This window comes from Delphinapterus leucas, chromosome 20 (genome assembly GCF_059928025.1).
Source record: "Delphinapterus leucas isolate spDelLeu-1000000601 "Yukka" chromosome 20, BTC_Dleu_Yukka2, whole genome shotgun sequence".
NCBI lineage: Eukaryota > Metazoa > Chordata > Mammalia > Artiodactyla > Monodontidae > Delphinapterus > Delphinapterus leucas.
In genome coordinates, this window is record NC_143148.1 from 11785570 (window position 1) to 11800255 (window position 14686).

Consider the following 14686-nt stretch of genomic DNA (forward strand, 5'->3'; position numbering starts at 1 on the left):
TGCCCAGCAAGCAGATCAAGGCACACCAGCCACGGAAGGGACCTCAGAGACCCCCCTCTCCATCCCCACCCCCATTTCCCATGTTAGAGAAGAGGAAACCGAGAAGCCCAGAGTGGGGGAGTGATTCTCCCATGGTCACAGAGCAGTTCCTGGTGCCCCCGCCCCATCCTTCTGCCACCTTTGGTCAGGGTCAGGAGTCCTGCCCGTGCCCCCTCCTCTGTCCCTGACCTCTGCGCCATCTTCAGGCCTCTGGACCTGCTGGCTGCCCCCGCCAGACTGGAGGGTGGAGACCTGGGCCCCAGACACCCCAGGCAGCCCAGCAGTGCCCAGGAGCAGGGCCCCATCTGGGTCTGGCATTTGCTCTACATGGTCACTTCCGGCCCCCCCATCGTCCTCTCCTCCAGCATCCTCACTGGGCCTGCCCTCCCCTCCCCACTCCCCAGTCCTCCGCTGGCCCCTGAGTGTGTGCTGGGGGGGATGGGGGGCGGGGCCGGCCCCTGTTCGGTCAGGGACGTTGGGATGGGGGCGGGGCCCTCAGCTTCCTGTTGTTCATCGCCCTGGGGCTCTGGGGGGGATTTCCCTGGCCACCCCCACTCCCCCAGGGAAGGGGAAGGAGCCCTGGTGAGTCACAGGCCTGGGGCGGGAGCCCGAGGGTGAGAAGGGGCGGCGGGAGGAGTCCCGTCACCGAGGTACCAGGCCCTGGGCCCTCGGCAGGCATCTGGGACCCTCTCCCAAATGCCAAACCCGGCCCATTGCAGGACACCTCTCCCCCTGCCCTGGCTGCCCTGACAGGTGCTTACCTTGGTGCTGGGGCCAGTCGGGGACACAGAGAACGGGGAGGTCTTATTCTGGGGGTTCTGCAAAGAGTGAGTTGGGGTGGGAGATGGGAACAGTGAGATGAAGCAGCTTCTGACACCCTGCCCTCCCCCACAGAGCTCCCCTCTGCTCCCTTCTCCCCCCTCCCCCTCCCCCTCCCCCTCCCCACCCTCCTGCACATCCATCCTTCCTGACCTGATGGTTAGTGTCTGGTCCATTTCTTTCCGTGTCTGCAAGGAGAGGGACAGAGTGAGTTGTCACGAGCCACCCCCAAAACTCCCCCGGCGCACCTGCCCTCCGCCTGTGGTGACCTCTGCCCTCCCTGCCCCCTTCCCCACTCACCTGTGTGCTCTGACGGGGAGTCCAGACCTTGCTTCTCGGCCTCCAGGGGCTTAGACATTCTTATTTCTGGGGACAGAGGAGGGATGCAAGTGGGGTGAGGGTGCAGAAGCCTGAAGAGCTCTGGGGCCCCTCCTCCGGCACCACCCCAGCCTCTCCCCAAATACTCCCACACCCCCTGCCGCCTTGCAAGTGTCTCTTTCCGGGAGACATGCCCTCTGCTCTGAGCCTCTGCTCTCCTCCGGCAGGACAGGTGAGGGGCCTTCGGGCCCTGGGGATCCCCTTCAACCCCTCCAGGAGGTGGCACAGGGAGGGTCAGCCCCCGAGCCCCCGTGAGACCCCGGGGCAGGGTGGGAGGGTAGAGGTTGGCCATTGGTCCTGACAAGGCTCTGGCCACCCAGGGGGAGGCTGGTGACGCTCCAGAGCAGCGAGTCAGCCTTAGGCTTCCTCTCAGGCTGCCGCCCAGGCGCCCATCCTGCCTCACCAGGTTTCGGTGAGGCATGTTTTCCACTCTGAGTAGGGCCTGGGAGGTGTGAGGGGACTGCAGCATCCCCAAAGGAACGAGTTGTCAGATCTCCGGCTGTGATTCAGCCGCCCTCTGGCCCCCTCCCCAGCCCACCACTTTCCTGTCCATACCCCACTCCCACCGGCCTCCCCTTCAGGTACTCAGCACACAGGCGGCCCCACTCTGATCTCTGTGACCCTGACCCCATCCGCTTCTGCCCCGACCTTGTCCTCAAACCTAATCTTAGACCTTACCTGGGACTTCAGCCTTGAATTGCAGCTGCACACCCCAATCCAACCTACAGTCCCTGCACCTACAGACGCAATCCCACCCTATCGTTCTGCGGGCAGAGGAAATGAAAGAAGGTGGCCGAGGGGAGTGGCAAGCAGGGGACACAAAGCAATGGAGACAAACCCCCGTCCTCACGGCTCTCTGATGCTGGTCACGGGGAGGTGAGTGTTACCAGGGCCAAGCACAGCGCCAAGTATGATTCAGAGCTCATGCCGGCAGTTGGTGCTAATATTACCCCCATTTTACAGAGGAGGAAACTGAGGCCCCAGGGGGGATGGCACCTCCCCAAGAACACAGTGAGGCAGCAGAGGCACCCTGATCGGACCTGGGTCTTTGTGACTCCAGGGCTCCCACTTCTTTTTTTTTTTTTTTGCGGTGCGCGGGCCTCTCACTGCTGCGGCCTCTCCCGTTGCTGAGCACAGGCTCCGGATGCGCAGGCTCAGCAGCCATGGCTCACGGGCCCAGCCGCTCCGCGGCATGTGGGATCCTCCCGGACCGGGGCACGAACCCGCGTCCCCTGCATCGGCAGGCGGACTCTCAACCACTGCGCCACCAGGGAAGCCCCAGGGCTCCCACTTCTGATCAGTATCGCTGCGGTCTCTGATGGGCCCGTCATGACTTTCACCACCTCATCTCTCACGGTCACCCCAACCCAAGCTTACCCTGACTCCGACTTGAACCCAGCCCTTCCTGGTCCTAGACCCCCGCACGAATCTGGGTTTCTGCCCAACCCGTTCTGAATCCTCTTTGCCCACCCTGATTCCCAACTCCTGTCCAGACGACCCGAGTCCTTCATCTGACCTCAACTCCCAACTCGGCCTCAGACCTTACTCCTGACCCTGACTCTGACCCTAAAGTCTCTCCTACAGCTCACTCCAAATCCCCACCAAGACCCCACCCCATCAAAGGAGCTATCCAACTCTAGTGTGCTCCACATCCAAGATACTCAAAGAAGGCCAGCTAGAGAGAGAGCTGGGACAGCGTCACCAACTGAAAAAAAAAAGTCCAGAAATTTTGCAATTACTCGACACGGAACGCCACTCGGATTTAAAATTCCTGATTAAAAAGCCAGGTCACACACTGCTGGTGGGAGTGTAAATCAATACAAGCACGATTCAGGAAAGCCGAGCGGTGCCCCTTCCCTGTGGCCTGGCACATCCACTCCCGGGCACCCATCCAAGAGAAAGGAGCGTCCTGCCCACCATCACCACCCCCGGCACACGTGTTCCCAGCAGCGCTTTCATAACCGCTCCCCCCACCCCGGAAAGAGCTCAAGGGCCCATTAACGGGAATGGGTCAACAACACCGGTACATCCATACAACGAAGTACTCCACAGCCGGGGAAAAGAACCAACTCCTGCATCACACACACTGAATCTCGCAAACATACCAGGGTAAAGACGTGAGACACAAAAGTGGACAGACAGGAGGACTCCAATTATGTGAAACTCAGAAACAGGCAGGATGACATCAGGGGATTAAGGTCAGATTAGTGGGCACCTTTTGGGGGGTGCTAACCGGGAGAGGGTGTGAGAAAGCCTGCAAGGGGTTGGAAATGTTCTGTTTGGTGGTTATGTGGGTCTACACATATGTAAAAATTCATCAAGCTGTATGCTTAAAATTTGAGCACTTTATGTATGGTATGTTTTCACAAAAAAAGAAAAAAAGTTTGAGTTGGGACTTCCCTGGTGGCGCAGTGGTTAAGACTCCACGTTCCCAATGCAGGGGGCCCGAGTTCGATCCCTGGCCAGGGTACTAGATCCCACACTCATGCCACAACTAAGGAGCCTGTGAACCACAACTAAGGAGCCTGCGAGCCACAACTATGGAGCCCTTGAGCTGCAACTAAAGGAACCCATGTGCTTCAACTAAGGAGTTGGCAAGCCACAGCTAAGGAGCCCTTGAGCTGCAACTAATGGAACCCACGTGCTGCAACTAAGGAGTCGGCAAGCCGCAACTAAGGAGCCCTTGAGCTGCAACTAAAGGAGCCCACATGCTACAACTAAGGAGCCGGCCAGCCTCAACTAAGGAGCCTGCCTGCCGCAACTAAGACCCGGTGCAACCAAATAAATAAATACAATTTTAAGCTAATAACAATAAAAATAATAAGCCAGCATATAGTCCTATTAAGGCATGAGCTTATGAGGGTTGGGGTGCAGGTGCCCAGATGCTACAGGAGCTCAGGCCCTGTTTCTGGGCACTGGGAAGGGGGCAGCAAGTGGCTAAGGATGCTGAGAGAGCCAGGGGATGAGGCCCCCTCCTGACTCTGGTGCATCAGACGTGGGAGTCCTGCCTGATCCTGGTTCTAAATCTCCCAGACCTTGGCCCTGCTCCAGGCAACCACAAATCCTGACGTGGCCCTAAATCCCACCCCTCCCAGCATCCCTGAAAGCCGTGTCCCAGCCCCCCCCCCTCCAGCCAGTGTCCACATTGCCACGGGAGCTCCCCGCCTGGCCCTGAACCCTTCCATGGCTCCCCATCTCCTAAGAAAAGCCCAGGCTCCTCATCCTGGCCTTTAGGGTGTGACCCTTGTCACCGTCTGCTGCCCATCTCTTGCCACTTCTGCAACTTCCTCTTCAGCCACGCCAGGCATCTCCCTCTGCTTGACGGGGAGTCCAGACCTTCAGGTTCTTTACTCCCCACCTAGCTAGCGAACGTCCCTCCTGATCACAGACCAGGGTGGCCTCTGACCTCACCTCCACCCCAGAGAGTCCATGCTCATTCTCGGCCTCTCTTATGTGCTGAGCTGTGTCCCCCAACATTCCTGTGTTGAAGTCCTAACCCTCAGTACCTCAGAACGTGACTGTCTTTGGAGATAGGATCTTTAATGAACTTTAATGAACTTAAAATGAGACCCTTAGGGCCCTTAGGGTGGGCTCTGATCCAATATGACTGGGGTCCTTATAAGAAGAGGAGATTGAGACGAGATTGAGACAGGGACATGCCCAAAGGGAAGGCCGTGTGAAGACACAGGGAGCTGACGGCCATCTCAAGCCAAGGAGAGAGGTCTCAGAAGAAACCAACCCTGCTGACACCTTGACCTTGGACTTCTAGCTTCCAGAATTTTGAGAAAATAAATTTCTGTTGTTTAAGCCATCCAGTCTGGGGTACGTTGTTATGGCAGCCCTAGCAAGCTAATGCAGCCTCCCTTGGTCGTGCCTTCTCGCCGTCCTAGCCCCGAGCCCGCAGGGCTGTGGTCACCTGTGTCCCTGTCCTTTCCCTCTAGACCAGCGGGCAGGCCTGGTCTGACTCAGCGCTGGGTCCCCAGCATCACCCAGCTCAGAAGAACAGGTTATGTTTGCTGAGCGTCCGTCCTTCCCTGCAGCTCTCTCTGTCTCTTACTTGTTCCTGCCTCTGTCCTGCTGTCTGCCATTTAACAAATGTTTCCCGAGGCATTGGCGTGGGCTGGTCCCTCTGCCTGGAACTTCCCCGCTCTATCTGCCTGGCGATCTCCTACTCATCCTTCAGGGCCTGGCACAGGCTCTGTCCTCCATGAAGTCACCACCCCCGATGACTTCAGGCAGAGGGTCTCTCCCCTGTTCCTTCCACCCTGGCTCCATCTCTCCTGTCACTGTCCTAAAGGCTGTAGCCATCTGGGCCCCAGAATGTCTCCTCCTTCAGGCTAGAAACCCCTCAGGGGCAGCTCTGACTCATCTGGGGTCCCCAACGGGACATGTGGGTTGAATGAACAAGGGTGGCCCTGCTCTCCCTCCTCCAGGCCTTCGCCTCTGCTCTTCTTCCACCTGGGGCAACCCTCTCCTTCTCGACTAGCAAATTCCTGCTCCTCTTTAAGGCGCCAGCTCCACGTCACCTCCTCTGTGATGTCCTCCCTGACTGCCCAGGCGGTCAGTGCCTCTCTCGTCTGGGGTCACCCTGTCCCCTAACACACACTGACAGCCTGGACAGTGACCCCCACCCCAGACTGTGGTCTCCTTAGGGCCCAGGCTGCACAGTCTGGGACTGTGTCTTTGGAATGAACGAAAGCATGAAAGAGTCTCCTCTCCTTGCTGTCACCTGACACTTCGACCCTCAGCCCGGTCCCCAAGCAGCTCCAACCTAAACATTTAAGGTAACATCCCCTCTGCAGGGATACTGGCTGCAGAGGAAAAAGTGGTTTGAGGGGAAATTTCCACCACTCCATTTCCCTTATTCTCACGGATCCTGCCCCACACTAGTCCCAGCTCCCACACAGCCTGCGCACCCCTGCAGCGCTCAGCTGGGCCAACAGCAACATGGCCAGAGCTGTCCTTCGCCCAGGCCTCTTTTGCTGCCCTCTCCTCCTCCATCAGAGCCCAACCCAAGAAAAGGGTCTCATCAAATCATCCCCACCAGCAATGAATAGGGAACTCCATTTCCACCGCGACCCAAAGCTAAGTGATGTCTTAATGGGGACTCTCGAGGGCGCGGCGACCCTGGCCAGGGGCCTGCTGAGGCTGCTCATCCTGGAAGCTGTCTCAGCCTTGGCCCAGGCAGGGTTCTCTCTCTCTCTCTCTCAATCTCTCTCTTTTGACTCTAGAGAAATACTGATGCCTAATCCCTCCCCCGACACTCTGATTTCATTGGGACAGAGACGTAGGCGTCAGAAACTTTTAAGCCCCCTTCCAGGTGATTCTAATTTGCTACAGCCCCCTGGCGCCTTCAGGAGACCCCCCTCAAAGCCTTGTTCATTCGCAAGGAAAGTTTGGTTGGTTGCTTAGGGTCACCTCTCCCTTCTCCCATCGCAGGCAGCGTGCCACTTTTTGGAGGAACAGGCAAGCAAAAGCAATGCAGAGCCCGACCAGGCCCCTCAAACCCCACCATCCTTGGGTCAGACCCACCAGGGGCGGCCACGCCCCGGGCTCACACTCACTTGCCCGACTGCCCCAGGCCTGGGACGCTGGGTCCCCTCCGCCCTTCCTCGCCCCTCCCTCCCCGGACTTTCACTTCTCCTCTGCATTTCCCCCAGCCAGTTTTAGCAGACTTGGGCCAGCTTCTCGTTAGCACTTACCGAAAATGGGGCTAAATATAGAGGGCCCAAGGGCTTCCCCTCACCCCTCCTGGCCCTGCTTGGCCTGTCCCCTGGGTCCCCTGTCTACAAAGCCTGCTTTAACCAAGGCTGTGGCCTGGGAGCCCCTGTGGGCAGGGTCTGCACTGCCGGGAACCTCTGCTCGCCCACTGGCCCAGCCCAGCCTCCCCAGGAGTCGCATTTCACACCCCCATACCCCGCAGCTGTCCCTGGGCGGCCTCCAGGGATTGAACACTTCTGAGTGTCAAGGGGGACGGATGGAGATACAGGCAGCAGACACAACAAGAGAGGTGGCCCTACAGCTGCGCTGACAAAAGCTGCCATAAACACTGAAGCCACAGCCAGGCAGGGGCCCGGACACGGACAGAGACCATGCGAACGCACACGGGGACAGGTGTGCGCAGATCCCAGACAGGAATGTTTACAGATGAAGACACAAGTGCAGACACAACGACACAGGCAGATATGCAAAACACACACCCAGACGTGTGTGGGCACACCTGCACTTACACACACTCACACACCGAGTCACCCCCAGACACACAGATAGACACAGATGTGCATACACACACAGACACCCAGGTCACTCAGATAGACACACACAAGATGTACACGCACACTCACACACACACACACACACAGTCACTCAGATAGACACACACACACAGACATGCATGTACTCACACTCCCAGAGTCACCTCCTCCTGGGAGATGGCCAAGGTGGACCCCTGAACTCAGGTCACAGATGTAGAGCCCAAGACCAAGCAGTGATCTGCCCAAGGTCACACATGTATTAATTCATGTCCATGCCAGGGAACCCAGGGCAGGCCTCACAGGCAGAGCAATTCTGTGAGAAATCCCAAGTAAAGGGTTTAACCCAGCGCCCAACACGTACAAGCCCCCATTCAGCCCCAGACAGGGAAGAGACGGCATGCGTGTACAGATGCCCTGGGTCCCTGTGTCTACACTGTACATGCACACACACACACACACACACACACACAGCTGCATATATCACCTCAGTAAATAATCACACAGCATCTGGCAAGTGGCCTTCCTTCCATCTCACAGCCCTCCTTGCCTCCCTTGCCTTACTCATACCCACTCATCCTTCAAATCTCAGACCACACATGCCCTCTCCCAGGAAGTCCTCCCTGATAGCCTATCGGCTGAACTGGGCAAGTCTCCTGGGCTCCCCCAGTCCCCTGTGCCTCCCCTGTCCCAGTCGTGACCCCTCAGCCTGTGCCTCCTTCCCTGTCTGGTGACAGGTCTGTCTCCCCACCCCTGGACTGGGGACTCCAGGAGGACACACCTGAAGCTGCTTTTTTCGGCTCTATTTTCAACATCCAGCACAGAACTGCTCAATAAGTACATGTTGATGACAGATCACAGGGATGCCCGCATACACGGATGCACACAGACACGCACCAGACCAATCATCCCCACAGACACCCACAAATGGGACACATCCCCACACATCCCCATAGTCAGACCTAGAGGGCCGCAAACAAAACCACCTTGAAGTATGGACGCTTGCCCGGTTCCAGGCCCCGTGGTAAGCATTTACCTATTACCTCACTTAACTCTCCCATCAGCACCGCGGAGAAATAACTATTATCACACAGAGATGGGCACATTATGTCAGACGAGCCGACAATACAAATCGCCTTGTACGGTGCTTGGCGCACGGTGTTCACTCAGTCGACTGACATTTGGTGGATGAGGCAGTTCATGAGCACACAAACATGTAGTAAATTTTCAGGCAGTGATAAGTGCCATGAAGAAAAGATAAAGCAGGGTGAAGGGACTCAGAATGGCGGGATTGGTTGCCAGTTTAGATGGGGCAGGCAGGGAAGGCCACCCCGAGGAGGGGACATCTCAGGCGAACGAAGTGAGGAAGTGAACCAAGAGAGCACTGCCAAGGCTACCCCCATAATGCCACACACAAGAGCCCCTCACACACGGGACACCTGACAGTCGCACACAGAAGACTCGAAACTACCACGCACACGCACAGACACAGACGCACACACTCAAAGGTCCAGCAACTCAGCCTTCCAGCCCCTGTGCAGTCCCCTCCCCAGGATCACTCATGTCGCCCACCCACCGGCCCTCTGTATAGGAGCTTGCTACCAACACCTGGCTCCATCCCCTCCCCCAGACCCCTCAGAACAGGGCAGCAGAGAAGGCGAGAAGAGGTCGGAAGCCCCCCGGCGCCCCCCCACCCGCCCCGCCCCGTGCTGATGTGAAAGGGGAGGGGAAAGAGAAGCTGGAGGTGGGAACCCAGGATGGGAAGAGGGGACAGCTGCTGAGGTACAGAGTCAAAGGGCAAAGGAGACAGCTGAAGAGGAGGGGCAGGGCGGGCCCGCAACCGGCCGGCAGGACGAGCCCAACGGTGCTGCCAGTGCTGGGGCCCCTTACCTGGAGCCCCCATGCTGGAGTGAACCATGCTGCCTGCCCCGCAGGGCTGGGGGGACGACTGTGCCATCTCCCCGCCCTCTCTGGGGGCCAAGCCCTCTCCGCCGGAAGTCACCCAGGGAGGAAACCACAGGGCCCGCCCCCTTCGGAAGGGAAAATACCCGTGCCCGAAGGCCCACCCCAGCAGGCAGCGGACCCCAAATCATGCGTGTGTGTTGGGGAAGTGCGGGTAGTGGCATAGAGTGCAAGCAGGCTGGAAGAGCTGACTCCTACAGCTGTGCCCCTAGAAGGTGCCCCTAGCTCTTGTGCCGCCTCCACCTTGCCAACACATCTGGAACAGGGCATGTGGGTCTGGGAGAGAAGATGGATCCATAACAACACCACTAAAACACTGGCTAGGAGTTTTGGGTGGGGGGAGGGGGGCTTTCCCAATGCTAGGCCCCCTGCACCTCGCATTTAACAAGCATCATCTCTGGAGGCGCTCACTATTTGCCCCATTTTACAGACAAAAAGACTGAGGACCAGAGAAGTGAGGTGGCCTCCCCAAGGGCCCAGAGCCAAGAAACGCTGAAGCCAAGAAGCAGGGCAGCAGGAGGCGTTCGCGATAGGTTTCCGCAGGCTGTGGGGAGTCGGGAACCCAACCGTGCATCTGCCCGCAAGTGAGGCGTCCGGGGCCACCACTGGGAGAATCGGTACCCGTGGACAGTGGTAGGACCGGTGGCAGGTCCTGGCCTTGCCCTGGAGCAGCAAGAGGTTTGCCAGGGGGCAAATGCGGGTGCCGTAGGTGGCTGGGGCGGAGGGAAGTACGCGGTCCCGGGGCTGCTGGCTGGCCCTTCGCGCTGCGGCGCTCCCGGACCAGCTGTTCCCTCCGCGCCCGCCAGAGGGCGGCAGCGCCCAGCCAATGGGCCAGAGGGCGGGGCCGGTTGCGGAGGAGGGAGCCTCTCCCGCCGCTCCCAGTCCCCTTCCCCGCCCCCGCGCGCACACCTGCGAGGGTCACACAAAGGCGCCGGACTCCCGGCCCACGGCGGCGCACACAAAGGCGCGGCCGAGCCCGCTGCCCTCTTCCTCCTCCCCGCGCCCGGTCCGAGGCTGCAGGGCCGCCTGGAGCCTCCAAACAACCCACCTGCCCGCTGCGGGCCCTGCAGGACTCGCTGCGCCCCACGTTGAGGGACCCCCAAACCACGCGCGCGCACACGGACGCCTGGACTCTCATACACACGCTCAAGTATTTCTACACATGGACCCCTGCACTTCACACACACGTGTGCACATCCAGACACACGGGAACACTCCTCTGTGCACAGGCCCTAACACCAACGCTCCCGCGTACAGATCCCCCTCCTGTGCTCCGTCACACGGGCACAAGGACACATCCTCCCAAGTATGCCCAGGCATACCTCCTGGCCATGTGTGCCCACATTCACACCCACGCACACTCACGCACGATATAACACACAGGCAGACCTTCGTGAGTGCCTTTCTGCCTGTACACAGGCCCTGTGCACTCAGAGATGCCCAGGCAGGCAGACCCACTCCACGGGCGGGGGGGGGGGGGGATGACTGCGGTCCTCACATCTGCACACAGAGGGGGCAGTTCCCCCTCTAGCTACACTCCACAAGATTCCATACTGTAAAGGCCATTTCACTGAGGAGATCCAGAGACCATACAGCATCAGCCGGGCTGCAACTCAGACCTCCTGCCTCCTGGTCCACCTCTTTCCCACTCTCTCTCTCTCTCTCTCAGATGCAGGGTTTTTATGCCGGAGGGTCTCCTTGGAAGCAGTCTGGTGGCAGTGGTACTGGGGGCCTTGTCTTGAAGTTGCATTGCCCAGTAAGCTCAGTTTTGATTTAGGATTTATGTTTTGGGGGACTTGGAAATGAGGGTAATAAGGACATTATAGCAGGGTGTGGGTGGAGCAAAACCCCACCAAAACACCCCCATGCTCCACCCTAGACATAGTCAACATCATCCATGTCAGGAGCGAGCTTTGGGACATAACCCAAAGCAGGGAGAGAAGCACCACCCATTTCCGGTGCTGCCCTCCCAGGTCTGCAGCTGAGTGGCAGAGCTGGCGAAAGCCTTACACGCTTCCCCGTGGGGTGAAATCACCCCACCCCTCTTGCCTCCCATGCTGGCTCCACTATTATCGCCTGTGGCAGACCAGAACTGAGTCCCTGAGCTGGAGTCAGGGCATCTTGAAGAAGGATGGGCCTGAGACTTCCACCTGCCCAAGAGAGGACAGAGGGGCAGAGTCTGGGCCACACTGGGTGGGTAGGGCCTGGCGGCCAGGAACGGGGAGGCCTGGGCAGGAGAGATGGTGGCCCCTCAGCTGGAGAAGAAGCCTCAGGCCATGCTGAGCAAGGCAGGTAGGGCCTGGGAGCTGGGGAGTAGCGGGGGCCACTAGGGGTGCAGGGAGCCTGGGAGGGAGGTGGCATAGGGGAGGCCAGGCTGGGCTCAGGGCTGGGCGGTAATTAAAGGAGACGTAGGGGGCTCCCCAGGGCCAGCGGGGCTGGTAACTGACACACGGGCCCCATTGCTCCGCTCATATTTCTCACCGGATCGATACGTTTGACTCCCGACAAGACAATAATCGCTTGTACGCGGCCAGCGAGTCGATCAAATACATTATTAGAGCGAGGTCCCCTGGGGGCCCGGCGGGGAGTTGGGGGGGGGAGCAGCCAGCCCACCGGGGACAGCAGAGCTGGATTCTTCACCCCTCAGGGCCCCCAGCCATGGCCTCTTCCTCTCGGCCGCCCCTGGAGACCCTCTCTGTGGCTTGGTTCCCCAGCCTCTTTCTGCATCCGGCGGTGTCTGGCGGCCTCTCCACTCAGCCCCCGGCCGCATCCTCACTCAGCGTGGGGACACAAGCAGCGTTTCCCCAAAGTGCTGCCTCAGCCGCAGGGCTGCAACATGTGGGAGCTCAGAGAGGCCCCTCAGACCCCAGCCTGGCAGGAGGGAAGGAGACTGGGTTGCCTGTGGGTCGCCAGCTGGGCCAGAAGATGAACTTGAACCTAAAATTCATCGACATCAACCTCCCTTTGCATCTCAGCATTCGGCCTTCAGCAGAGCTCAGGTGAGGGCAGCCTCTAGGGAGTAGGGGGGTCGGGGAAAGGCTTAGGGACCCAAACACATAGGAAAGCAGGATGAGGGGTGGCAGACAGACACACAGATGAAAATATATCTGGTTGGTCCTACAGCAGGGCCATGCAACCCCCTCCAACAGGCCTCTGATACTATGGAATCAAACCCGGCCTGGCCTGCCCTGGCACTGCCTGTCCGCCTCTTCCTGATTTCTGGGCTCGAGCCTTCATTTCCTGTTTACACCCCTGCTTCATCCTCAGCCCTGCCCTCAGAACTGCTTCTCCAGTGGCCCTAAGTCAAGACCAAGCTATAACCACCCGATGTTCTGCTTAGGAGCACCCAGCATCCAGGGACTTAAAATGTTTCTTCTTCTCCATCGTCACCGTCAACATCAAGAGCAGCAGCATAGCCATCTATTCTGTGCTAGTTGGGCCACTACATTAGATACATTAGATCTAACCCTCACGACGACCCGAGGAAGTACGGTCTGTTATTATTCCCCTTCCACTGACAAATTAGAGCTCAGGGCCTCCCTGGTGGCACAGTGGTTGAGGGTCCGCCTGCCGATGCGGGGGACACGGGTTCGTGCCCCGGTCCGGGAGGATCCCACATGCCGCGGAGCGGCTGGGCCGGTGAGCCATGGCCGCTGAGCCTGCGCGTCCGGAGCTTGCGCTCCGCAGCGGGAGAGGCCACAACAGTGAGAGGCCCGCGTACCGGAAAAAAAAAAAAAAATTAGAGCTCAAAGAGTTGAAGTCACTTGCCCCACGTGAGTGGTGCAGTCAGGATTCAAACCCCGCCCTGTCCTCCCCACAGCTCGCTCGTTCTCCACTCTGCCACGGGTCTGCTTAGAGCTTTGCGTGCGCCGCATCCTCCAGTGGTCAGCTGGCAGCCACTCCCTGCTCACTCGGGAACGCCGGAATCTGCCCACAGCCCAACCCCCACAGCCCTTCAGCCTGTTCTTCGTATTCAGCAATGTGCTGGACCCCTGATCCACCAGCTCCTGGCTGAAGGTGGGCCAACCCTTCCCTATTTCTTTCAATTCAGACATTTCCTACGTGTCCCTTATTGCCAAGCCGTGGGCTGGGGGCTGAGGACCTAGAGATGAACTGGATCTGACACACACCTGCCCTCAAGGAGCTTACAGTCCAAGGGGAAGACTGGAGTTGATGAAAGTTTTCTGAGATTCCATCACTGGCTCAGTAAACATCCGAAAAACTCTAGTCAAGGGTGAAGCCCAAGACATAGAAGGGCCTTTCCTGCCATAGAAAGATTGGGAGGGCTCAAGCTTGGATGAGAAAGATCCAGGAAGGGTGCCATACATCCGACTTGAGGCTGGATTTGATGTTGTAGGTGGAAGGATTTTCAGCAGACAGTCTGTGTAAGGGAGATCCACTGGGAACTGGTGTGAGACCAGGCTGGTGGGAAGAAGTTGGAGGCAGGAGGGCCAGAGGGGAGGCTGGGACAGTGGTCCAGAAAACAAGAGAGAATGGGGCCATGAGGGTACAGATGAGAGCACAAATCCAAGTGAGAGTCTAGAGAACTTCAGTGAATCTGCAGGTGGGCAGCTGAGCAGGGTGTCTTGGTGGGCGCTCAGGCCGTCACTGTTGGACAGCAGGAACACGGAGCAGAGTAAGGGAAGATACTTAGGTCAGTGCCGGGGTGGGGGCGGGGCGGAGATCAGCAAGGTCTGTGGACCAGGAAGCTAGCAGATCTGAATAAATTCACATTGACAGAAACACTCCTCATGCATCTCCTGCCCACCACCAGTTTCCCAGACCCACCAGCGATCCCAGGAATTCACCTCAAGCGAGAAGAAATCAAGAAGCATCACGGTACGGCTCAAAGAAGGTAAAAGTGAGAAGACCAACCAGGTCCCCACACAGAAACAGGCCATTTGGTGACCTAGGGCCAGCCCTCTGCACTGTCTGGGTCTCAGTTTCCGTATCTAAAAGTGCGAGGTGGGCTTGGAGGAGCACTTGAAGACTTCTTCCAGCGCTAACATTCTGGGGCTTGAAAGAAACAAGAACACAGGACGGACTGCTAGATCCACTAAAGGCCACGGCCACACAGCTAGACGGAGGCAGACCCAGAGTCTCCCTGACCCCAAAGCCTGTGCTCCCCACCTTGGCCTGCACGCGTCTCAGACTGCAGGTTGTCGGAGAACAGGGTCTTTGGCCTCATCACCACAAACCCACCAGGGCATCTGAAGAAGCCAAAGAAGAAGGTGGCT

General features: G+C 58.5%; 1 protein-coding gene across 8 annotated transcripts in view; it reads right to left on the bottom strand.

Moving 5' to 3' along the window:
* POU2F2 (POU class 2 homeobox 2) overlaps positions 1 to 14686 on the bottom strand; it is a 78397-nt gene that overhangs the window by 24522 nt on the left and 39189 nt on the right. For 7 of the 8 annotated variants that reach the window (XM_022585545.3, XM_022585543.3, XM_089902776.1 and 4 more), the window contains exons 1-4: positions 9378 to 9536; positions 1159 to 1224; positions 1012 to 1046; positions 801 to 857 (exon numbers count right to left, since the gene is read on the bottom strand). In XM_022585545.3, the coding sequence (XP_022441253.1) occupies positions 801 to 857; positions 1012 to 1046; positions 1159 to 1224; positions 9378 to 9444 (225 nt within the window). In that variant the 5' untranslated portion in view covers positions 9445 to 9536. Of the gene's footprint in view, positions 1 to 800; positions 858 to 1011; positions 1047 to 1158; positions 1225 to 9377; positions 9537 to 14686 lie in introns of those variants that run through there. The other variant, XM_089902777.1, reaches the window with a different exon arrangement.